General features: G+C 54.4%; 12 protein-coding genes across 12 annotated transcripts; 6 read left to right on the top strand and 6 right to left on the bottom strand.

Annotated features, from left to right (window-relative positions):
- Positions 1-68: 68 nt before the first annotated feature.
- On the top strand, positions 69-1736 carry BAUCODRAFT_131084 (uncharacterized protein; the record flags this gene model as incomplete). The annotated part of the gene is made up of 2 exons (XM_007678358.1): positions 69-571; positions 660-1736. Exons 1-2 carry the CDS (start codon positions 311-313, stop codon positions 1734-1736), a joined length of 1338 nt encoding a protein of 445 aa, XP_007676548.1. The 5' UTR covers positions 69-310.
- A 319-nt stretch (positions 1737-2055) lies between these two features.
- On the bottom strand, positions 2056-3335 carry BAUCODRAFT_33864 (uncharacterized protein). Its single transcript, XM_007677907.1, has 5 exons — positions 3166-3335; positions 2883-3115; positions 2574-2639; positions 2401-2507; positions 2056-2337 (listed from the first exon to the last, which is right to left on the bottom strand). Exons 2-5 carry the CDS (start codon positions 2913-2915, stop codon positions 2076-2078), a joined length of 468 nt encoding a protein of 155 aa, XP_007676097.1. The 5' UTR covers positions 2916-3115; positions 3166-3335; the 3' UTR covers positions 2056-2075.
- A 106-nt stretch (positions 3336-3441) lies between these two features.
- Positions 3442-3941, top strand: BAUCODRAFT_477760 (uncharacterized protein). The gene has a single exon (XM_007678359.1). It carries the CDS (start codon positions 3472-3474, stop codon positions 3724-3726), a length of 255 nt encoding a protein of 84 aa, XP_007676549.1. The 5' UTR covers positions 3442-3471; the 3' UTR covers positions 3727-3941.
- A 135-nt stretch (positions 3942-4076) lies between these two features.
- BAUCODRAFT_122509 (uncharacterized protein) lies at positions 4077-4322 on the bottom strand (the record flags this gene model as incomplete). Its single annotated transcript, XM_007678360.1, has 1 exon — positions 4077-4322. The coding sequence occupies one exon, from the start codon at positions 4320-4322 to the stop codon at positions 4077-4079; it is 246 nt and encodes an 81-aa protein (XP_007676550.1).
- Positions 4323-4812: 490 nt separating this feature from the next.
- Positions 4813-6636, bottom strand: BAUCODRAFT_33868 (uncharacterized protein). Its single transcript, XM_007677908.1, has one exon. It carries the CDS (start codon positions 6514-6516, stop codon positions 5233-5235), a length of 1284 nt encoding a protein of 427 aa, XP_007676098.1. The 5' UTR covers positions 6517-6636; the 3' UTR covers positions 4813-5232.
- A 76-nt stretch (positions 6637-6712) lies between these two features.
- On the top strand, positions 6713-9051 carry BAUCODRAFT_33869 (uncharacterized protein). Its single transcript, XM_007677909.1, has one exon. The coding sequence runs from the start codon at positions 6869-6871 to the stop codon at positions 8549-8551; it is 1683 nt and encodes a 560-aa protein (XP_007676099.1). The 5' UTR covers positions 6713-6868; the 3' UTR covers positions 8552-9051.
- An 86-nt stretch (positions 9052-9137) lies between these two features.
- BAUCODRAFT_33870 (uncharacterized protein) lies at positions 9138-12335 on the top strand. Its single transcript, XM_007677910.1, has 3 exons — positions 9138-10000; positions 10083-11280; positions 11335-12335. Exons 1-3 carry the CDS (start codon positions 9378-9380, stop codon positions 12235-12237), a joined length of 2724 nt encoding a protein of 907 aa, XP_007676100.1. The 5' UTR covers positions 9138-9377; the 3' UTR covers positions 12238-12335.
- Positions 12282-13751, bottom strand: BAUCODRAFT_478237 (uncharacterized protein). Its single transcript, XM_007678361.1, has one exon. It carries the CDS (start codon positions 13545-13547, stop codon positions 12327-12329), a length of 1221 nt encoding a protein of 406 aa, XP_007676551.1. The 5' UTR covers positions 13548-13751; the 3' UTR covers positions 12282-12326.
- Positions 13752-13880: 129 nt separating this feature from the next.
- On the bottom strand, positions 13881-15542 carry BAUCODRAFT_156666 (uncharacterized protein; the record flags this gene model as incomplete). The annotated part of the gene is made up of 5 exons (XM_007678362.1): positions 15327-15542; positions 15157-15222; positions 14992-15106; positions 13997-14939; positions 13881-13924 (listed from the first exon to the last, which is right to left on the bottom strand). The coding sequence occupies exons 1-5, from the start codon at positions 15392-15394 to the stop codon at positions 13881-13883; spliced, it is 1236 nt and encodes a 411-aa protein (XP_007676552.1). The 5' UTR covers positions 15395-15542.
- BAUCODRAFT_477768 (uncharacterized protein) lies at positions 15509-16799 on the top strand. The gene has a single exon (XM_007678363.1). It carries the CDS (start codon positions 15846-15848, stop codon positions 16440-16442), a length of 597 nt encoding a protein of 198 aa, XP_007676553.1. The 5' UTR covers positions 15509-15845; the 3' UTR covers positions 16443-16799.
- A 2025-nt stretch (positions 16800-18824) lies between these two features.
- On the bottom strand, positions 18825-20976 carry BAUCODRAFT_33876 (uncharacterized protein). The gene is made up of 3 exons (XM_007677911.1): positions 20310-20976; positions 19320-20246; positions 18825-19248 (listed from the first exon to the last, which is right to left on the bottom strand). The coding sequence occupies exons 1-3, from the start codon at positions 20826-20828 to the stop codon at positions 19114-19116; spliced, it is 1581 nt and encodes a 526-aa protein (XP_007676101.1). The 5' UTR covers positions 20829-20976; the 3' UTR covers positions 18825-19113.
- Positions 20977-21357: 381 nt separating this feature from the next.
- On the top strand, positions 21358-22087 carry BAUCODRAFT_148115 (uncharacterized protein; the record flags this gene model as incomplete). Its single annotated transcript, XM_007678364.1, has 4 exons — positions 21358-21433; positions 21492-21884; positions 21937-21985; positions 22057-22087. 4 exons carry the CDS (start codon positions 21358-21360, stop codon positions 22085-22087), a joined length of 549 nt encoding a protein of 182 aa, XP_007676554.1.
- Positions 22088-22233: the final 146 nt, after the last annotated feature.

Below are 22233 nucleotides of genomic sequence, written 5' to 3' on the forward strand. Positions count from 1 at the left end.
GTGACGTTAGGGAGAAGGTCGCAGCACAACACTGTCATACGAATCGCGCACCTACCTTCGGATACTTCCCCGTCTCACCATCTCACCACATCGTATACCGCCACATTGTATTACACCTACTAGGCCAACGAAGCGGACGGTATCAGTAACATGTTGTCGTTCATGGGTGCTCTCAACAGCAGCCGGCCGGTAAGATCATCGCTCAGACTCCATTTGACATGCCTACTTCATTCGACAAGGCTAGTCTCTACTGACAGCCTGCATTCCCGCCGACGGACCTCATCTCCATCAACAACCGAGCACAGCTAACATGAGCATGCAGCAGCCGGACCACGAACGTTTCTTCCTCCTCAGGTCGAGCGCCAGGAAGCGAGTGGAAGACATCTACAAAGGTAAGGAATACACTTGGGCTCCCATCGCCTTGCGGGAGGTAGACAGGCAGCGGTACCTGGACTCTCCATCCCGCCACACGACGTTTGTGCAGAGGGGACTGTACGACATCGTCATCGAGCGAATTCATGGTCGCAGGGTGCGAAACGAATTTGAACTCTTCACTGGTGAAGACGGGAAGGTACGTCCGAGCGCTCCTTCCGTCTGTGACTGCGTCAGCTTGGCATCGAACAGCAACATGCTCACCTCAGAATCACCTCACCATCTAGGAACCAGATGACCTTCGGGAGCAACTTGAGGAGAAGGGCTTCACAGTTCGCTTTTACGCACCGCCGCAGAAAAGCAAGTTCCCGTCCTGGAGTAAGCTCTGGGGCAGCAAGGACGAGACAGTCTTCGCCCGCTGCCTCGATACACTCAAGCACGCCATTGCGGTGCGTGAGAAGAAGACCGACCTGCCGACCAAGTGCGCTCTACTAGCTGATGGTGGCCCCCGGGGCAAGACCGACAAGCGTCGCAAGATCCTCCTCCTCATACTGACGGAGTCGACATTTGCGGAATACTTCGATCGCACAGAGTTTACCACCAATGACTGTACGTACCGCATCTTCGGCGCTTACCACAATGGAGAGACGAGGTGCGGCGATCTTGACGACTTCGCCACTTACTTCTCCAGAGATGGCCGGGAAGTTGAGGCCTGTTTCTGGGACGAGCGCATCCAGATCGGGCAAACGGAGCTGGAGGAAGGGCGAAGGGCGAAAAAGGAAGCGAAGAAGCATCGTCGCCGAATCACTGCATCAACTGAGCCGTCAGCGAACGCGTCTATGTCCTCGGAGGTAGCTGATGGAGATGGGTCACAAGCACAGTTGGCTGCTCAGAAGAAGACAAGGAGCAAAAAGCAGCGGGAGAAGAAGAAGGCGCAACGCGAGCGCCAGCAGCTTCAGCAGTTTGCCGATGCCTTGACATCGCAGTCGGGAGACGAGGGCGGAAAGCACGATGCTGACGCCAATGCCGTGACTTTCCACAATGTCGGCACCACTGTGCAGTATCTGCTGAACAAAAGGGCGATCAGAGAGAGAAGTGCAGTCGTAAAAGGTTCAAAGGCGCCTGATTCCGCCAAAAGCTTGCGCGACAGCAGCTCCGGCAATGACGACGTGCAAGTTTTGGCGGACGCCGAAGCCCCAAGGTCCGTGCGAGTTCTGAGAGCCAACACCACCGACGATATCAATGCCGTACTGCACAGGGCCAGCGAAACCGGAGGACCGGTAATGATCGCTACAGACGAGGATGTTGCGGAGGGCGGGCAGCTGGAAGGGTTGGGCCTGATCTTCCCAAATAAGGCGCAGTGAGCGCACAGCCTATGACCAACTCTGACTATGCGCGCACCGCTGCCGCCGACAGGCCGGTATGCACCACAAGCGGGAGTTAAGATGATGAAGGAGATGATGGTGTTGGATGATCATTGCTGGATAGGTATCCAGCAGGAATGACTGTCAGATTTCATAGGTAACGCTGACCGCACGCTATGCCGCCGCCAGTGCGCCCTGTGCTGTAAGCAGACTGGTATTCTCAACAAGGATTGGGAGCGGGCAAGCGCTGTCGTACATGTCATCACCGACAGCCACTTCGCCCACTCTACCACGATAGGTAGGGTGACAACTCATTCGTCAGCCAAGCCCGTCAATTCCCTAAGAGCTGTCATCCCTGTAGAAGCGCCTCAAGGCTTGTTCAACCTCTTTGAACTCGGTCTTCGCCTGCTCAATGGTTACCTTACAATTCCGCAGAGACTTCTCATCATCAGGCTCCTCTTTGGTCCCGGTCTCGTCTTTACGTGCACCGAAGTGTTGGAGCTTTTCGCACGAATCTTTAACTTTAGTGAGGCCTAGCGTGGCGCTTGATCCTTTCAGGAAATGGCCCAGCGAGCTCAGTTGTGCCAGGTCTTTCTTTTCACTAAGAAGGGTCAGCATGGTTGGTTCGCAGCCGAATAGAAGAAAAGGATGAGGAGGTTCTTACAGGTTTGCATCCATCTTCTGGAACGTGCTCTCGGCTTGCGTGAAGAAGTCGTAGACTATACTCTTGCTGAATTCACGCTCCTCCTCGTCATCGTCCATCTCGAGTATCTGCCTCACTTGTCATCAGCAGGCCGAGATCGATCCGGTGCGATGTTCTTCGGCTCGTGGACATACCTGCTCGAAGGTGGTCTGATCGATGCTGTCTCCGAACTCTGGAAACCCGGCGGAGCCATCTTCAGACTACGGGAGCAACGTCAGTGCCAAACATGTCTCATAGTTACGGCGGCACAGGAAGCGAAGAGCGGCCATGTCACGACTGGGCATTATATCAAACTTCAGAACGTGCCGGACGCGCCTGACGCGCCTGATGCCTGTTAATGGTGCTGGCGCGGGCAATGAATCACTCCAGTAATATGTGAAAGTCGGTTGCAGTTCGCTTGAAGGTCGTTAAGCTTCCGGCTCAGTATGGAAGAAAGTGCTTACCCGAACGTCCTGGGTCTGAGTTGGGCCCGGCATTATGAATGCTTAGGGTGCTCTACTCTCAGGCGACGGTAAGGTGTATCATACGTGGCTTGCCGTCCCTGCAGTAGAGTGAGAACTGTTGTTATCCGCGGTGTTAGCGAAGGTTGAATCGTAGATCGTGGTGGTCGCAGTCAGATCGCTATGCAGCAAAGTCGCAGGAGTGGTCCGAATGGTCGGGCTTCCTAGGCTCAAATCTGTGGTTTCGTTAGAGTTGACGTCAGATGCTGTCGTGCGGTTTCCTTCCCAATTGAGGTAGCAGCGGGCCTGCGTTGACTCGTTCTAGAGGATGTTGATCTCCCGGGTCGGTTACCAGTCGCGTGGGTGAACTAGGATTGCTGTATCGGGTCCTAGGCTTGGTAAAATAACAGTAGCCGTATTGACCGAATGATCTGTGTGTCTGTCCTGCTGGTGGAGGACCGGTGGATATTCCCGCACGCCTGTTGTCGGCTATCTTTGACTCGCTGTACACGCAGGAATGTTAGGTACGTGACCAGAGCAGTTGCCGAACAACCAGAACGGCAGCCACGTACCTGCAGCCGTACCGAACCAGATGAACGTAGGCAACGGTCACGGACACTCAGACCGCTATTGGGCAAAGATGGTGAGGAGTCGTTTATGGGAGAGCGGCGAATTTGGCCCGACTGAGCGTGTGAGTGGGGTGCGTTTCGAGTTTCCAATATCTAGTTGGTCTCAACTACATGTGCAGAACGCTCATTGGCACACCATGACAGGAAGCAAAGGGCACACTATAGGGCCACCCCACAGTGCTACAGCGCTTATTGCTGGCGATGCGGACAGCGGTTGATCAGCGCTCTTCCACCCCGGCGTCATCGTAGGCTTCGTGCTGCATCTATAGTGGTTGATGCACGAAGCGTTTGCGCTGGGAGATGCGACTACCTATTGGACCTATAGACGATATCCCGGTTCACGCTTCCCTGGACTATTCGCATATGCTATGAATACATTGCCTTGAGAAACTCACTCCTTCCAACATGGAATGTGGTCTCGAAGACCGTCAAATTCAGGGGCCCGACGTCACTTCTGAACGGAAGGTTTCAGGGTCTTGACGCTGTCGATCCCACGCACCATCGCTTTCGCCCTACAGTATTCGGACTTACTTCTCCTCACCTCGACGGACGTCCAATCCACAACCGCTCAGCTGGCTCCTATCGGCCAAGGTGTAGGTTTGTGGTAGCACAAACCCACAATCTCCGCTTCAGCGGTCAAAATCGCCTTAGTATCGTTGTCTATCAGAGCCGGCGTAGGGGCTGCGGAGCGACGGCCGAAGCCAGAAGCACAGGCGATTGCCGGGTCGTGCTGCGAAAGCGGAGTCAGCACGTGGATCGCGACCTGTAATATGCGGGAGGATGCAGCAGAAAAGCCGTGGAAGGTTTGAAGCATTTAGAGCTCTGAAACTACGACATTCATGACTCGTGCAGCAACTGCCGAATGGAAGCATCCATCGAAGCAGTTGTGAGACCTGTGCTATGGGGGAAGTCTCGCTTGTGGCACGCCTCTCTCGAACGAAGCGCCGTCTTGAAATTGGAGCCCAGCAACCAGCTTCAGCACTGGTGTTAGTGTGGTGCAGGGCCTGACGTGCTGGCTCCTCCCGCTGCAGGACCGACGATCCCTCACGCATATGGGGAGACCCTGCATTGCAAGCTCCACGGCTTTGCGGTTATCAGGAAGCAAGCGAGTTGTGGTTGCAACATTGCCTTTAAGCAGCTTCGAGCAGACCTAGATGCGCAGCGGCGCTGTAATACAACCAAGCACGTATCCCTACTTGGTCGGTCAGCGAAGTGTCTTGTTGTCTAGGTCCGGTGGTATCAATTCTGGAAGCTGCTCAGATATGCACATGAATATGGTAAAGCCAACTAGGCGCTTTGACCGGCCGCACGAGTGCACATGACGTCGATCGGTGCTCCTGCCGAAGACAGGCAAGCATGGAAACACTAGCCGGGACCACCTGGATCAACCCACAATAGACACCTCTGCCGCTAAACCACATCAGCAAGCGGTATCAAGAATTATCAACACTACAGTAATGCTAATGACTACAGCTACAGCCTCCATTCCGAGCTTGGCCGTAACACACCATGTCCCACCTCTGCTCCACAGAAGCGACGTTAGTACATGCAACGTGAATACATTAAACCATCAATCAGTCGCCACAAAGCTTCCAGCAGGCCGATCGAAGAGTCCACCCCTCAACTCTTCACGAGCTCTGCGATGCTACGCCGCAAGACCAGAGCGGGTCCTCCACCTTTACCCAAGCGTTCGAGTCCAGCACGATCGACCAATCTTCGGCCACTTATCCTGTAACCTTGTATATTGCCTCGGCAAGCCTTCCCACATTGTCCGTAGTGATACCAGCGACGCTTATACGACCATCCTTGGTGGCGTACACGGAGTGTTCCTCAGCGAGCTTGGACATCTGCTCTGCGGTAAGGCCGGTATACGCGAACATGCCGATCTGGTCGGTGATGTGGTTCCACTGATGCTTGCTTCCTAGCTTCTCCAGGTTCTCCTTGAGTAAGGCACGCATCTGGATGATGCGGTCCGCCATACCCTTCACTTCACCTAGCCACTGCTTGTTCAGGCTTGGATCATTGAGAATGGTCGATGCAATGCGTGCACCATGTACCGGAGGGTTGGAGTACAGCGGCCTTACAAGGATCTTGATCTGCGAGTCGACACGAGCCTTCTCCTCAGGCGAGGCCGTGACAATGCTGAATGCGCCGACACGCTCGCCATAGAGGCCCATGTTCTTGGCGAACGATTGCGACAGGCAAGGCGTATGACCTTGCTCGACAAAGTACCGCACGGCATAAGCGTCGTAATCGGTGTCGCCGGAAGCGAAGCCTTGGTATGCCATGTCAAAGAATGGATAGTGGCCACCTGACTGCACTGCATCGCTGATCGCTCTCCATTGTTCATGGGTCGGGTCGACTCCAGTGGGGTTGTGGGCGCAGGCGTGAAGAAGTACCATGCTGCCTGACGGCATATTCTTGATGTCCTCAACCATGCCATCAAAGTCAAGGCCAATGGTGTCCTTGTTGTAGTAGCGGTATTGCTTGACTTCTAGCCCACTGTCTGAGAAGACAGCTTTGTGGTTCGCCCATGAAGGAGTAGGAATGTAGATTGTCTTCGACCCCGGATAGAAGCGCTGAAGGAAGGCACCGCCTATCCGTAATGCGCCAGTGCCGGAAATGGTCTGAGTGATGGCGACTCGACCTTCCTTCAGCGGTTTGCTGTCAGGTCCATAGGCAAGCAGGGCAGCGGCCTTGGTAAAGTCGGGTACACCGGTGATTCCGGCATATTCCTTGTCAAGATTCTGAGACAAGATCTTCTGCTCGGCCTGCTTCACGGACGGCAAGACATACGGCTTGCCTTTGTCGTCACGGTACGCACCAACGCCGAGGTTGATCTTGTTGGAGGCGCTGTCTTTCTTGAAGGCCTCGGTGATGCCAAGGATGGCATCGGGCGGACCTTGGGGGACTTGCGACCAGACGGACGCGGCGCGGATTGATTGCTGGGTGCAGGCTTTGCGGAGAGGAGCTGCAGCAGCGCGCTGTAGCGCAGTGCGAGTGAGCATTGTGCTGAAGAAGATGATGAAGATACGGGTGTCGTGTGAGCAGTATGCGAGGTATGGATATGACGAGGTGCTGGAGGAGCACGGGACGAACCTGGAGACTCCAGTCACACAAACGTCTGCTAGCTCATGTTGCTCGGAAATTTGTTCGATGGCACTGAGAGCTCTGACCACTGCGCACGGCCACAGCGGAGATCGCGCCGCTTCGAAGCGTTACCTCCATGTCACTTCTTTGTAGCGTGCCAAGATTTCAAGACATGCGCCACACTTTGCGAAGAAAGTTTACCCGGAAGATACCACCTGATATAGATACTGGAAACTCCATGACACAATAATCGTGAGGCACCGTCGCAGAATGGCGGAGCTGAAGACACATGACCTGGTCAGGAATGGTCAGGTCAAGGTCCAGCGCAAGAAGGCTCCGCCAACCAAACAACTAAGTTTCGAAGATGCTGCGGCGAAGAAGAGGCAGCTTGCAGCCAACCGGCAGTATGGACGTGGAAAGGGCATCGCTGTCAAAGACATACGCGACAGGAAGCTCCGGGGTAATTTGACGGCACTGGAAGAGCGCTATCAGGATGCCGCGTTGAAGGCGAAGGATGCTGAGATCTTGCTTGAGCACGAGTCGGGCTTTCTGCAGCCAGAGAGTGAGCTTGAGCGGACGTACAAGGTGCGACAGGAAGACATCAAAGGCGATGTCGGTGTCGAGACTGCCAAGAAAAGCTTCGAGCTCAAGCTTGACGGACTTGGGCCGTATACGTGCGACTACACTCGCAATGGAAAGTATTTGCTCCTGGCTGGTCGCAAAGGGCATGTCGCAACTATGGACTGGCGTGGCGGTAAATTAGGCTGCGAGCTGCAATTGCAGGAAACCGTTCGAGATGCAAAGTGGCTGCACAACAACCAATTCTTCGCCGTGGCCCAGAAACGCAACGTCTACATCTACGATCATCACGGTATTGAGATTCACAACCTGGAGCAGCACGTCGAGGTCACCCACATGGAGTTCCTGCCCTATCACTTTCTGCTCGCCACCATCGGCAAGGCGGGTTGGCTGAAGTGGCAGGACACATCTACTGGCAAGCTCGTCATGCAGATCAGTACAAAGCAAGGTACACCGACTGCGCTCGCTCAGAACCCGTACAACGCAGTCATGCACGTGGGTCATCAGAACGGAACGGTCGATCTCTGGTCACCGAACAGCACGACGCCGCTCGTAAAGATGCTATGTCATCGTGGTCCCGTGCGTAGTATGGCCATAGATAGAGAGGGGAGATATATGGTGTCTACAGGCCAAGACATGAAGATGGCTGTTTGGGACGTACGGAACTTCAAGCCGGTGCATGAGTACTTCCTGCGGCAGCCAGGCTCGTCGGTGGCAATCAGCGATCGAAACCTAACGGCGGTCAGTTGGGGTACGCAGACTACGATCTGGAAAGACCTCTTTTCGAAGCATCGCTCGGATTTAGACCAGGTCAAGGTACAGTCGCCGTACATGAGCTGGGGTGGAGAAGGCCAGCACGTCGAGCGCGTCCGCTGGTGCCCATACGAAGACGTGCTTGGCGTTAGTCATGACAAAGGCTTCTCATCCTTAATCGTACCCGGAGCTGGTGATGCGAACTTCGACGCACTCGAACAGAATCCATACGAAAACACCAAGCAGCGGCAGGAAGGCGAAGTGCGGCAGTTGCTCAACAAGCTGCAACCGGAGATGATCAGCCTAACTCCGGACTTTATTGGCTCGCTTGACACGGCCACTAACAAGCAGCGCCAGTTGGAGAAGGACTTGGACCGCAAGACTGGCGCGGAGGCGGAGAGGGAGAGAATTGAGAAGTTGAAGAACCGCGGTAGGGGTAAGAACAGCAGTCTTCGAAAGTATTTACGGAAGAAGGGCAATAAAAACGTCATCGATGAGCACAAGATGCGGGTGATCGAGATGAGAGAGGAGCAGCGGAGGAGGGCGAAGGAGGCCAAAGAGGGACAGCAAGCCGAAGACCTGGGCCCGGCGCTGGCGAGGTTTGTCAGAAAAGGCGGGTGAAAAGACATCGTACGCGTTGGAAGTTGTTAAGATATCCACCCTGCGGCAAGAGTTCGGTCGAGAGTAGGATTGAGCGATTACGCGTCTTCTCGCTCTTCGCACAGACAGTGCACCGACGAAATCCATGGGGCCCACCTATGAGAGCCCCAGTGCGAAGGCCTAAACCGACGATGAAGGCGGCTTGGAAAAGTAGTCGGTAAACGGGCAGCGTTGTTATGCAGTCGCAGATGGGAGGCCCGGACACTTACCTACTGCTGTCATGACGCGGAGGTCGGCTGAAGGATTCATTCAGTGCTGCTGCGTGCATATCCGTCCTGATATCCAAGAGGGTGACGCGGCATAACAGGTGTGGTTGTCGGAGCGGAACGAGAAGCAGCGACCATATTCATGTGCTGTCTCGCAAATGACTCATACTCCATAGGCTCGGCGCAGATTATCCATACGAAGATCAGAGTAAGCGTGTGTCGTACCTCGAATTTTGAAGCATTTTGCTCGCCTCATCAAGCTTTGCCGTTGCGGGCCCTTGCATTTTGCGCCACCCCGCGCTCGCCCTTGCCCTGGGCTTGAGCTTTCAAACTATCTGCCGTGACGCAAGCACTCCCATTTATATAGCATGAGCAGAGCAAGAGTTGTCTAACATACAGGGCGCAAATCTCATTCTGACATTGGGATCGTTTGGTTGACCTGCTTTTGTTTGGCCACTTGGGACCGAGGACTATGGAGTCCAGGGTGTGATACCCGATGCCTGTATGAGGGCTAGAATAAGCAAATCCAGAAAAGTAATTGGGGTGTCAATACAGCGGTAGGATCGTCTCCTTCCCGCGATATGGCGACACCGGCTACCTCTGCCAATGGGACGGCGAGGTCGTCAAGGACCTCCTCGGTCTCAGGCTCACAAGCGCAACATCGGCCGACCGTGCCTTCTACCCTGCGACAGGCGCATATGCCTCCCTCATCGCCGGAGGATGCTCACTATATGCGCATAGATGGTATTGAACCAGAGGTAGAGGATGACGGAATTCATCCTCATGCCTATGACAATGCGCCGGCTACCGAGGGTGTGGAAGCTGTAGAAGCGCAGGCGGATCTTGACGAGCTGCCCGAGCAGCCAGATGCCCGTACCAAGCTCTTGGGCCATGGTAGGAAGTATCACGTGGCAGCAGATTGTGGCGAAGAGAACTGTAGTCATGGTACCTTCTCACCGCGGCCGCGGTATTTGAGAGGATATGGGAGCTTCGCGACCAATTGGTCGTTTCGCTCCAATGCCAAGCCCGATGGATATGGAGGACCAAATCGGGACGCAGGGAGCAGTGATGGGTCGTATCGAGGCGACTACATCGAACACGCTCTTGGCGATGCTGTGACGGATGGGTTACTTGGTCATCCGAGCAAGAGTAGCACAACGCATTGGCTGGCAAGCAAGTATGGGATAAAGCATGAACGGTTAATGTATGGTCTTACCTACCACTTTTCTCTTTCCTCATCGATACTTCTCTCCGCTATGCGCAGCTCCAGGCTGATCTCATAGTAGGTTTCTTATATACTACCTGCCGATTACGAATTGGATTCGGCAATACAAATGGTCCTATGTGCAAGGCGATCTCGTAGCAGCATTGACGATGGCGTCCTTCTACATACCCATGTCATTATCCTACGCATCCAATCTTGGTCATATACCACCAATCAACGGCCTGTATTCATTTGTCTTCAACCCACTGATTTACGCCATCCTGGGAACATGCCCGCAGATGGTAGTCGGGCCAGAAGCTGCTGGCTCGCTGCTTACAGGTGTTGTTGTTAAGGAGGCCATCAAAGCTGGTCATCACCAAGACCACGACGGCGCGAAGAGTGCGCAGGTGGCAGGCATGGTGACCGGGCTTGCCGGCGCCATCATCTTAGCTGCTGGTGTCTGTCGGCTTGGCTTCCTCGACTCTGTGCTCTCCCGGCCGTTCCTGCGAGGCTTCATCAGCGCCATAGGCATTGTGATCCTGGTTGACCAACTCATTCCGGAGATGGGCCTCGATTCGGCGGCGACACATTCCAACGCCGCGCACGGAAGCAGTCTTGACAAGATCCTGTTCCTCGGCCGCCATAGCCACGAAGCGCACCGTCTCACGACAATAGTCTCGTTCAGTACAATAGCCATAGTGCTGGTGCTACGGGAAGTAAAGCGCCAACTCCAGCCTCGTATGAGCTGGGTAGCCTACGTGCCCGACCGCTTTTTGGTCGTAGTGCTCTCCGCCGTCTTCGCCTGGCGCTTCAACTGGGAAGCGCAAGGTCTGCAGATTCTGGGAGACATCAAAGCCAAAGGCCGGCCTTTCCAGCCGCATTTCCCGTACGCGGCCTCGAACTTCAACCATGTGAACGACGCATTCAGTACCTCATTTGTTATTGCGCTTCTCGGATTTTTCGAGAGCTCGGTCGCGGCGAAGAGCTTGGGCACTGGTATATCGAAGCCCAAGCGCGTGAAGAAGGAAGACGGTACGGAAGAGGTTGTGGAGGGCGACGGCATTAAGGGCGTGACTGTCTCCGCTAATCGCGAGCTGCTTGCGCTTGGTGTCGCCAATGTCGTGGGTAGTATCTTCATGGCTTTACCGGCGTTTGGTGGGTATGGTCGCAGCAAGGTCAACGCTAGCACGGGTGGCAAGACGCCGATGAGCTCGGTCTTCTTGTCCCTGATCTCGATCATCTGTGTGATGTTTCTCATGCCGTACTTCCACTACATACCGGTATGTTTTCCGATACAACTTTTCGTGGTGGACACTGACAGTACGCAACCACAGAAAGCAACGCTCAGCGCCATGATCTCCGTGGTGGCTTACAGCCTGATCGAAGAAGCGCCCCATGACCTTCTCTTCTTCTGGCGCATCTCCGGATGGAACGAGCTGATACTAATGCTGCTCATCTTCCTTACGACCTTCTTCTGGAACCTGCGCATCGGCATAGCTGTAGGCATAGGCCTATCACTCCTGCGCCTTCTCCGTCACAGCACAAGACCTCGCATTCAGATCCTTGGACGCGTGCCCGGGACCAAAGATTTCGAAAATGCAGAGATGATGCCTGACAGTGTCGAGTTTGTGCCGCACTGCTTGATCGTCAAGATTCCGGAGCCGCTTACCTTCGCTAACACTGGCTCGCTCAAAGACAGGTTGAGGCGACTCGAAGACCATGGAACCAACAGCGCTCATCCAGCGTTACCGCGTGTGCGAGAGCCAAAGCACAACCAAAACATCATCTTTGACGTTCATGGAGTAACTTCCATGGACCCTGCCGCAAGCCAGGTGCTTTTGGAGATCGTGAAGGCATATATAGATCGAGGAACGGACGTATACTTTTGCAGGGTACCAAGCCGAAAGACGGAGGTATGGAGGCTTCTCAATGTCACTGGAATCTTCGAGCTATGTGGTGGAGAGGTTCACTTCCTGCGAAGTGTGGATGAGGCGCTCCGTGCTACAGAGCTCAGGGGGAGTACGCTTGGTAGTGAGATAGGCGACGAGGAGGCCATGATTGGAGAAGGCACGGAGACGGAAGATGCTCGTGTTAGCGATTCGACCATAGAGACCCAGGACATGGTGGTAGCTGAGGGTGCTGCCAAAGGTGACGATATGCGTGCGGCTGAGCAGCCGGAACACGATGGGCTGGCTGGTGGAGACGACGCTTTGCGACAATCAGCGCCAGACAGATGAAGGCGAAGTGCGCTCGGACTGTGCTTGTATCGTAGACGCTACAATATTGTACAGAGTCTGCAACGACGGGGTATCTATGCACGAGAATATTACCGCCCACCAGCCTTTTCGGCCTCAATCTGGCTTCGCAGATCTTGCAGCACTGCTTCTCGCTTCCTGAGATGCTCTTGTAAGCCATCAATCTGCTCCTTCACAGTGGCAATATCGTCCTGGAAGTGCTTGAGTGACTGGCCTCCCTGCGCTTTGCTGTCACCGTTCTCAAGGTCACGCAGTTCTCGACGCTTGTAGTCAAGAAGCTGCTCTAACTCGCGCTTGACCAATGCCGGCCTCGAATCTTCTTTTCGACCACCTCGCTCTCTCCGCCGCTTTGCGGCCGTCTCTACCTTTGCCATCTTCTCCTCAAGCTCCCGCAGTTGCTTCTTGAGCCGCACCTCCTCCCACTCGCCATCTCTAGGCGCCGAAGAGAAGTCTGTGCCTTTCGGCTGTCGCTCACCAACGCCTAACCTGCTGAGATAGGTATCACCAAACTTCGCCTTCCGCCCTGAAACAGTGTTGTCGTCGCGCTTTGTGCCCCATCGATCCGCAGCCGACTGGACGCGGTCGACGCTGTACTCGATCTTGCCTTGCTCGAACGTTGCTCGTAAGCTGGGCGGTACCGATCGCGGTATTCGGTAGCCTTCGTGACGATTGTTGAGAATATGCAAAAACGCCAAGCAGGCGTCCTTGTTAATGCCTTCTCCACTCTTGGGGTTAACCAGGTTCCATGCTGAACGCACATCGGTGTCTGGTACATCTAGACTGTCGTAGAGATCCTGTAGAGCCCCAAAAGTGATCATACCATCCCGAGAGTTCCGATTGGCAGTATAGATTTCCTCGTACTTTGATCGGTCGCTCGGACTCATATACCAATCGAAGCCGTCCTTGAGGCCACTTCCCTCGTCATCATAGTCATCCTGCACCTGCTCGAACCTTTCGCCACCACCTCTCACCGCCCGCGAAGCCTGTACCAAGTGGCTTTTGCTCTCCGGCACTAACCAATCCGGCAGCGACTGTGGTACATCCAGATACTCTCCGTTCATCAGGTCGTAACTCAGCCGTAGCGCCACGCAGAACTCCTCAAAGTCTAGCTGGCCGTCGCCGTCCATGTCTGCGAGATCCCAGATCTTCTCCAGCTGATCATCGCGTAGGCCGCTGTTCTTGAGAACAGTGGCCGCTTGGCTGCCGTCCAGATGTGCTCCGCCATTGGCAAGAGACGAGAAGATTTCCCAATACCGGTCGATTTCCCACTGCTCTATCCGTTTCTGCGCCATGCTTGGCGTCTACTATATCGCGCCGGGTGACATGCAGTTTATAGATGCGCATATGCAAAGCCGATGCCTTCGACTTCGTAATGGCCTCAGGCCCTCAATCTGAAGCTTGGGTGAGCCGAGGTCGAGGCAGGTCTCTTGCTTGTCCTACGTTGCACGCAGTAACCCATTGCGGACGACAGTGAAAACGACACATATGCTACAATGTGAACTTTTTCTGAGAAATTGGAGGCCGAAGCATCGAAAGCGCCGGCGCACATCGTTTTGCTACCAAACAACTAATGCTCATTCACATACAGACTAGCCACGTCTCTCGCCGGTCCCGATATATCCTACTCATTGTTCATTCACGAACAATGCTGCCATTCCCATACCGGTGCCTAGAGAAAGTGGTAAGCGTCAGCAACGTTTTTATAGAGAACGAGTATGAGATGGTGGTCCATAATGCTTACCGATACACATAGAAGTCAGTAGGATCTTGCCTTTCCGCCTTCGGCATTCACTAAGCCCAGTGACAATCTGCCTCGTGCCAGTGCAGCCGAGAGGGTGGCCAAGAGCAATTGCACCACCACGCGCGTTCATCTTAGTCCAGTCAATCTTGAGTGTGTCTCGGCAGTAAACACCCATCGAGGCGAAGGCCTCGTTGAGTTCAATCACATCAACGTCGTTGATAGTGATGCCGAGCTTGCCAAGGAGCTTAGGAATGGCAATGGTGGGACCGATACCCATAATGCGTGGAGCCAGACCGGCAACGGTTGCGTTGACGAATTTAGCCAAAATGGGCTGGCCAAGCTCCAGCGCCTTGGAGCGTTTCATGAGCAAGACAGCGGCGGCACCGTCAGTGACCTGACTGCTGTTTCCGCCGGTGCTGCGGTCGCCGTAGTCTGGGAAGGCTGGTCGAATCTTGGCAAGGCTCTCGTAAGTCGTGCCGGCGCGGATACCCTCGTCCCGGGTAAGGGTTACATCCTTACCATCGAGCTTGACCGTAATGGGCGTGATTTCGTCGTCAAACCAGCCTGACCTCTGAGCAGCCTCGGCGCGGCGGTAGGACTCTGCAGCGTATAGATCTTGCTGCTCGCGGGTGATGTTGAAATCCTTGCCCACGTTCTCCGAGGTCTGTCCCATTGGTTGCATGCAATCCCGCGCCTCCTGGTTCGATTCGAGGATATCGTCAACGAAAGGACGGGTAAGCCGGTCGCCACCGGTCGTCATGTGCTCAGCGCCTACAGCGACGCCGATTTCGATGCTGCCGGTGATGATTTGGTTGGCAATGTCCTGCACGGCTTTAAGCCCGGACGAGCAGAAACGATTCACGGAAGAGGCAGCGGTGGTGTTAGGGAATCCAGCGGCGAGACAGGCGGCGCGGACGTAGTAAGCGGCTTTGGCGTCGGAGACCTGAACTCATCTCAGCTTCGATGCGTTTCGATTGCTCCAACTCGGTACTCACATTGCCCAAGCAGATGTCCTCAACCATCTGCGGATCGAGCCTGCTCTTTCGAATGACTTGTTCTAAGATCTTGAAGACCATGCCATCGAGCGGCGTGTCCTTGAGCCCACCCTTCCTGCGGAGATGTCAGTTACCTACTAAGCGACTGCCCGGATACTCGCTTACTTGGCCTTGCATAGTGGCGTCCGGATCGCAAGAGTGATGACGATGTCGTCTGGGTTCTTCGACGTGCTGTTGTTATCCCCCAGGTCAGTAATGCAGTCTGAGAGCTTCGCATGCGAGCGCTGTGTATTGTGGGAGATTGCGGGGAAGCAAATGCTCTGGGGATAGCATACATCTTGTCCATGGGCTTCTGGCCGGGAGTCAAGTGCGACAGCACGGAGGAGAGACGTTGAGTTGCCATACTGTACTGCCTTTCGTGATGAAGCTGAAGAAGATGTGCGAAGGCAAAGATCACAGTGATTAGTAGAGAGTGTTCGAAGGCGGCACGACGACGAGAATCGGATCTCGGCTGGTGAAAGTGTCAAGCCGAGGCTCTTCGCAAATGCCGTGGTTCTCGCCGCTGCCACCGCATCGCCATCTCGTGACACCCGCTATTGGTTGTCTACGTGCTGCGATTCAATTTACGAACGACTCTCGGTCACAACCGCAGGGTAGTCATGGAAGAGGCCTGTTGACGTCAAAGGTTGTCCCAAGGCTATCAATCTTCACTGATGACCATTTCGGGTCACACGAAAGTTTACCCAAAAAGGTCCGTTGCGACAACTGGTTAATGTTTGCCGCAGGCTCAGGCGAAGCTTATCACCCTGTCTCCGGCGGTCGAGTCGAATTGGTGTACTTGCCCTCTAATCGCTATGGCTGATGAGGTCGGCATCCTGCTCAGCAATGGATGTCGGATCACACATGGCCGGGGAGCCAACGTAAAGAGTCCCTTTCCCAAGATGATGCCTGGCCTGGTCATGCACGAGTTGTCGCCTTCCAATACACAAGGCTTCAAGGGCCAGCTTGGGTTCATCGAATTCGATACAGAGATGCGGCTACCAAGACATATCCACATAGATCCTTCCAAGCAGAGACTGGTCGACGAACGCATTATGGTACTTCATGGGGTCGGCCGAGTCGAATTGACCGGCGAGATCTTCGCCGTCGCTCCTGGTTCGTTGGTGGATGCCGTTGGTGGTGTCCCACACACCTGGACAGCTTGTCCGGCCGGCGTCCGACTCTCCAACGGCACAGTGTCAACCGGCACGTTTACTATGGTATATGAGTACGAAGAGCCAACGTCTTTCTTCCCAACAGTATCAACCGAGAGGATTTCCCACGTATCACAATACCAAGCTTACAGTGGAGACCTTGAGGAGATACGCTTTCCTAGATTGAGCGCCGAGCAGGTCGTCGCAAAGGCCAGGACTATCCTAAATCACGCTGCAGGTGGTCTCGAGGTGGCATAGGAAGACTGCCTATTTCTTTTTTCCAATCTTGAGTTTCCGTAGCATTATGATGCACTTTTCTATTTAGCCCAAGAGAAGCGTCCAAGACTTTGCGCGTTTTGCACCAGACTACTGGGGCCTCACTACTGCAGCCGAGGCATCGACGCGCGCGAAGCTAACGTTCTGCCCAGAAGCCAAATCTTGGACCCAAGCATCTTGCAGATTGCAATAATGCCCATTCTAACAATTTGGCTAAAACCCGCCGATCTGGCACTCATTTAGCCTGAGACCGTGACTGGGACTCTTGAGCTCACCGTCCCAAACTTTCCTCTATCCCCGCACGCAACATCTGCACCCCGGACTCCTTCCCCAGACGCAGTTGGTCCACTTTGACCAGGGCTATGATTAGCTCGGTCCAGTCCAAGACGCTCGTGATCTAGGCTCGCATTCAAGGCCGTTCTTGGAAGTCTAGCGCGCCAACTCGCGGACACGGGCTGCGGTCAGCAGTCTATCCTGGGCGGCACATGGCTTCCGACTATTCGCACCTGTACCCTTCACGTGGTGCCTTGGCCTTTGTGGCGTTACTGCTTTTAACCGGAGTCAATGGCGAGAACATTGTTCGAAAGTGCCTTTAACAGTCCTGGGTTTCCGCCGCTGCAACGATACCATTCCCACCTCTTCCATCTTCTCTCTGGAGTCCTTAGCATACTCAACTCTCGAAACACTTGGCTATCATGGCTCCTCAACTCGGAGGTGCCCACAAGGATGCCGTGCACATCGCTCAGGCTGAGGCACCTCACCTACAGGCAAGGGCAGCATGGTGGAAGGACCCAGGTCTCCGCAAGCTGTATGCCCTGTCTGCCGTCATCTGTCTCGCCTCCGCGACTACCGGCTACGATGGGTCCATGGTAAGTCCATGTGTGCAAGACGAGGACACTCGCCGAACATCGCTGACCATGAGGTAGTTGAACGGTCTCCAAATCTTGCCTGTTTGGCAGGACTATTTCGAACACCCATCTGGCAGCCGACTTGGATTGTTCGGTAGCATCTACTCTATTGGCTCCCTCGCTGGTCTTCCATTCGCACCATTCATCGCCGATCGTTTTGGTCGCCGTGCCTCGATCTGGACTGGTTGCTTGATTCTCTTCGTCGGTGTCGCTGTACAGAGCGCGGCACAGAACTTCAGCATGTTCATTGCGGCCCGATTCTTCGTTGGCATGGGTTGTCAGCTGTCACAAGTCGCCTCGCCTCTCCTGCTCACGGAGCTGGCCCACCCAGCTCATCGTAAGTCTCGCAACAACCTCCGTATGTTCGAGTTGCGCTGACGACACCCATAGGAGGCAAGGTCACTGCCGTGTACAACTGTCTGTGGAACTTTGGAGCTATCATTGCGACCTGGGTCACCTACGGCACTTTCACGATCCCCGTATGTGCACCAATTCAATCAATAGCAGGACTAGACTGACATCAGGCCAAAGAACAATTGGGCATGGCGCATTCCGTCCATCCTCCAAGCCTTCCCATCCGCGCTCCAGTTCGCCCTGCTCTTCATGTGCTCCGAGTCTCCACGTTGGCTTATGAAGCAAGACCGTGGCGCCGAGGCTCTCAAGGTTCTGGCGAAGTGTGAGTTGCTTTCCAAGTTTGTGCGTGCAGATATTGTCGCTGACCAGACCGACTAGACCATGCCAATGGCGACGAGACCGACGATGTCGTCATGTTCGAGTACGCTGAGATCAAGGAGACCCTACGCCTCGAGTATCTCTACAAGAAGACCACGAGCTACCTCGATTTCGTCAAGACCAAGGGTAACCGCTACCGTCTTTTCTTGATCGCAACCCTCGGCCTCTTCTCCCAGTGGAGCGGTAACGGATTGACCTCTTACTACTTCCACTCGATCATGGACAGCATCGGCGTCACATCCACGGACACACAATTCAAGATCAACGGCTCGCTCACCATCGTCTCCCTGATCGTTTCAGTCTCGTTCGCCTTCCTCATCGACCGCGTCGGCCGTCGTCCGCTCTTCTTGCTTGCAACTGCCAGCATGCTCGTCTGCTTCATCCTTTGGACGGCCTGCACAGCTCTCTTCGAAGTCAATGGCAATCTTGCAGCGGGCAAGGCCGTCATTGCCCTCATCTTCTTCTTCTCGGTCTCGTACGCCTTCGCTTGGTCCGGTCTGCTGGTCGCATACACCGTCGAGATCATGCCGTTCAAACTTCGTGCGAAGGGTTTGATGTTAATGAATCTCTTCGTGCAGATTGCGCTTGTCTTCAACCAGTTAGTACCTGACTGCAAAGCTTCGCTGCGCCTTTTCAATACTAACGACTACTCACAGATACGTCAACCCCATTGCCCTCAAGCGCCTTAACCCTACATGGAAGTTTTACGTCATCTACTGTGTCTGGATTGCCATCGAGCTGATCGTGGTCTACTTCTTCTATGTCGAGACCAAGGGCCCGACTCTTGAGGAAATTGCTAAGATTTTCGATGGCGATGCCGCCGAGACTGGTGTGGCCGACATTAGCGAGGTGAAGGCGGACATGATCGACGTCGACCCGGAGACCAAGGCGGCGACCACCATGCAAGTCGAGAGAGTGGGCTCGAGGATGGCATAAGAGGGTCACAGACAATGATGTGGACGACAGGGATATGATGGTTTATGTTTACATGTCGCTGGCTCGGTGGACGTAGCCTATGTCCACTTCGGTAACTTCATTGTTCCATGCTCCACGAAGTGCTTGTGCATGTCGAACGCATTGAAAAGCAAGTGAGGTTCATGGCCCATGCCCTTCCGCAAGCATTCATACTCTGCCTTGTCGAAGTAGTCCTAATAGTTGGTGAGAAGCGTCAGCAATGTCCTGGACATCTAAAGGAATGTTAACGTTTTGTTCTGCTTACCTGCAATATTGGCCTGTACTCTGGGTGAGCGCACTTGGCAATGATCACTCGAGCGCGCTCCCGTGGCGACAAGCCACGGACGTCCGCGAAACCCTGCTCAGTGACAATCACGTCGAGATCGTGCTCCGTCTGGTCGACGTGTGTGCACATTGGCACAATGCAGCTCACGCCATGCGGATCGGTCTTTGACGGTCTGGTGGAAGGCGTGTGCATAATCGAGTACTTTGCACTTCGCAGGAAGTCCGCTGACCCGCCAAGTCCGTTCAGCATACGAGAGCCAAGCACACAGGTGCTGTTGGCGTGGGCGTAGATGTCGACCTCGACCGGCGTGTTCATGCCAATGACGCCAAGTCGGCGGATGATCTCCGGGCTGTTGCTGACTTGCTGAGAACGAAGCAGTAGCTTGGGAGCATAGTTGTCGTAGTTGTCGTAGAATCTGTGAAAGCCATCTGGCGAGAAGCGGATTGATGTTGCCGTTGCAAACTCGAGGTTGCCAGAGTCGAAAAGGTCGAGGAAGCTGTCTTGCAAGACTTCGGTCCACACCTTGAGATTCTTGAAGTTGGCGCCGCCAGACGCCAGACCGCCAATGACTGCATTGGCGATGTTGCCAATACCACTTTGCAGTGGCAGTAAGTTCTGCGGTAGCCTGCCACGATCGACTTCGTGCTTCAGGAACTCAATCAGATTGGCCGCGATTGCTCGCGAAGTGTCATCCTCTGGCGTATTTGGTTGGGTTTGGTCTCGGTAATCTGACTCTACGATGGCGACTACACGTTCAGGATCGATGGGAATATGCGGAGTACCTATCCTGTCTTCAGGCGCCATGATAAGGTACGGTTTCCGGCGGGGTGGCAGATCCGTCATGGTGATATCGTGCAGACCTTCAAGCGACGGACCGGCAGTATTTACTTCAATTATGATCTTGTCCTGCATTCAAATTCATAGTCAGTTTGGTGCGACCGTATCCACCACAGGCCATGGTCAACTCACGGCCATCTGGATAATCTCCGGAGACGCTCCTACACTGGCACCTGGAATGATGCCGCCGTCTTCCGTGATCGCCGAGGCTTCGACAATTGCCACGTCGAGTCGGTTCTTCTCCTTGTGGAGAGTGTAGTAGCCATACATGAGATCAACCGGGAACATGCTTAAGTGCTTGTCGAAGAACTTGATGTTGCCATTGTTGATTCCCTTGGCAATTTCTTTGCCGACTTGATGCGGTGCTCGCCGCTCGATCATGTTGTTGCGAGCCCATCGGTTCTCAGTTTCCGATCCAGATGAGGCTCCAACAAACAGGTTGTACTTGAGCTTGCCTTGCAAACCGTTCTTCTCGACATGCTCGGCAAGCGCTGTGGGCACTTTCTTTGGATAGCCAACGCCCGTGAAACCAGACCAGCCCACATAAGTGTTATTGGGAAACAGCTCAATCAGGTCCTCTGCTTTGGCAAGCTTTTGTAAATATGAAGGCCGCCGGACGCGGCTCCGCAGGAGCGCTGATGCAGACGCCATTATAAATAAGCTCCTGGCGTAGACACGAACTTGTCGATTTTAAAGCAGTATAGAAGACCTCCCGAGGTCCTTGCTTTGGTGCAATCTCGGCCGAACGGGCAGTCGACCCACTCGTTAACCCGCATCGTGGAGCGCATGAACAGCGCCATACTCTGATGCAATGCTGACTGATCCGTCAGTCTACTTCCCGGCCGCCAAGCGTAGACGTGAATGCAGGAGACTAGAGGGACGGCTCCTTCCGATGCAGACGGTCGGTGCCGTGTTTGAGGGGGGCCACTCTTCACATGCATGCGCCTCCTGTCGGGCGATCCCTTGTCCATGTCCGGCCTGTGAGGAGCCGATGTACAGTATCGCAGTGCGGCTCCTTGGCTCGCGACAGAATAGACTTTCCATTCTCCTGAATCGCTATAGCCAGCTATCGTTCCTCTCTGTCGTCGTCTCGACTAACGCTGTCTTCTTCATTGACTCTTATCATTGACCTCGCCTTCCACTATTTCTTTGTAATCTAAATAAATAACACACAAGCAAGATGGCATCAACAGGGAACCTCTGGTGGATGACACCGCTCCAAGCAGTCGCAACACTGGGCGCTGCAGTCAACTTTGGTGAGCTTCTACTGCAAGACATCAATACAGGACCGCATCCCTAATGGCACTCCTGCAGGCGGCTCGGTTCTCCAATCCCCTCTGATCATGCCCATGCTCCAGCTCCCCGACGTTCCAGCCCACGAAGCGGGCAAGATGCTGAGCTACCTCCTCCACGAGAGCGAGAAGTTCTTCCCACCTCTCAACGCTCTCTGCACCGTCACCAACCTCGGCCTCACCATCTACTGCTACCTCAACCGCAACCGCTCCCGTGCCTGCCGCGAGAAGCTCCCATTCCTCGCCATCTCGACCGCCTTCAACATCGCCACCACTGCCTGGGCGCTGATGATCATGGTGCCGCGTAACCAGCGCATGACCCTGCTGGCGAAGAACATCCGCGTGAACCAGAGTGACGTGAAGAGTGAGAAGGAGATGAGGCAGATACAGCAAACCTGGCAGAAGCTGAATTACGGTAAGCAGCCTTGACTTGTTGTACTACAAGGAGTGGAACTGATAAAATTCAGGACGTGCGTCTCTTATGATCGGATCCGTTGTCGCGGGAATGTACGCCTTGTAAGTACTTCTGCACTATCAGCCTCCCCTCGATTGCCGGCAACGCTGACTGGTACTACCAATATCTGTAGGCTTTCTGATGGCAGCATTGCGAAGCTTTGAACGAGATGGGAGAGCTTCAGCTTATGTACAATGCCCTTTAGAGAGACACATGCAGGTTTCCCAGATTCAGTGCCTTAAGCGAATAGCATGGGATTGGTAAAGGTATCTAGGACAGCACACTCTGCTTACTGTACTGTCTGCGCAAT

The sequence above is a fragment of the Baudoinia panamericana genome, assembly GCF_000338955.1.
Source record: "Baudoinia panamericana UAMH 10762 unplaced genomic scaffold BAUCOscaffold_6, whole genome shotgun sequence".
NCBI lineage: Eukaryota > Fungi > Ascomycota > Dothideomycetes > Mycosphaerellales > Teratosphaeriaceae > Baudoinia > Baudoinia panamericana.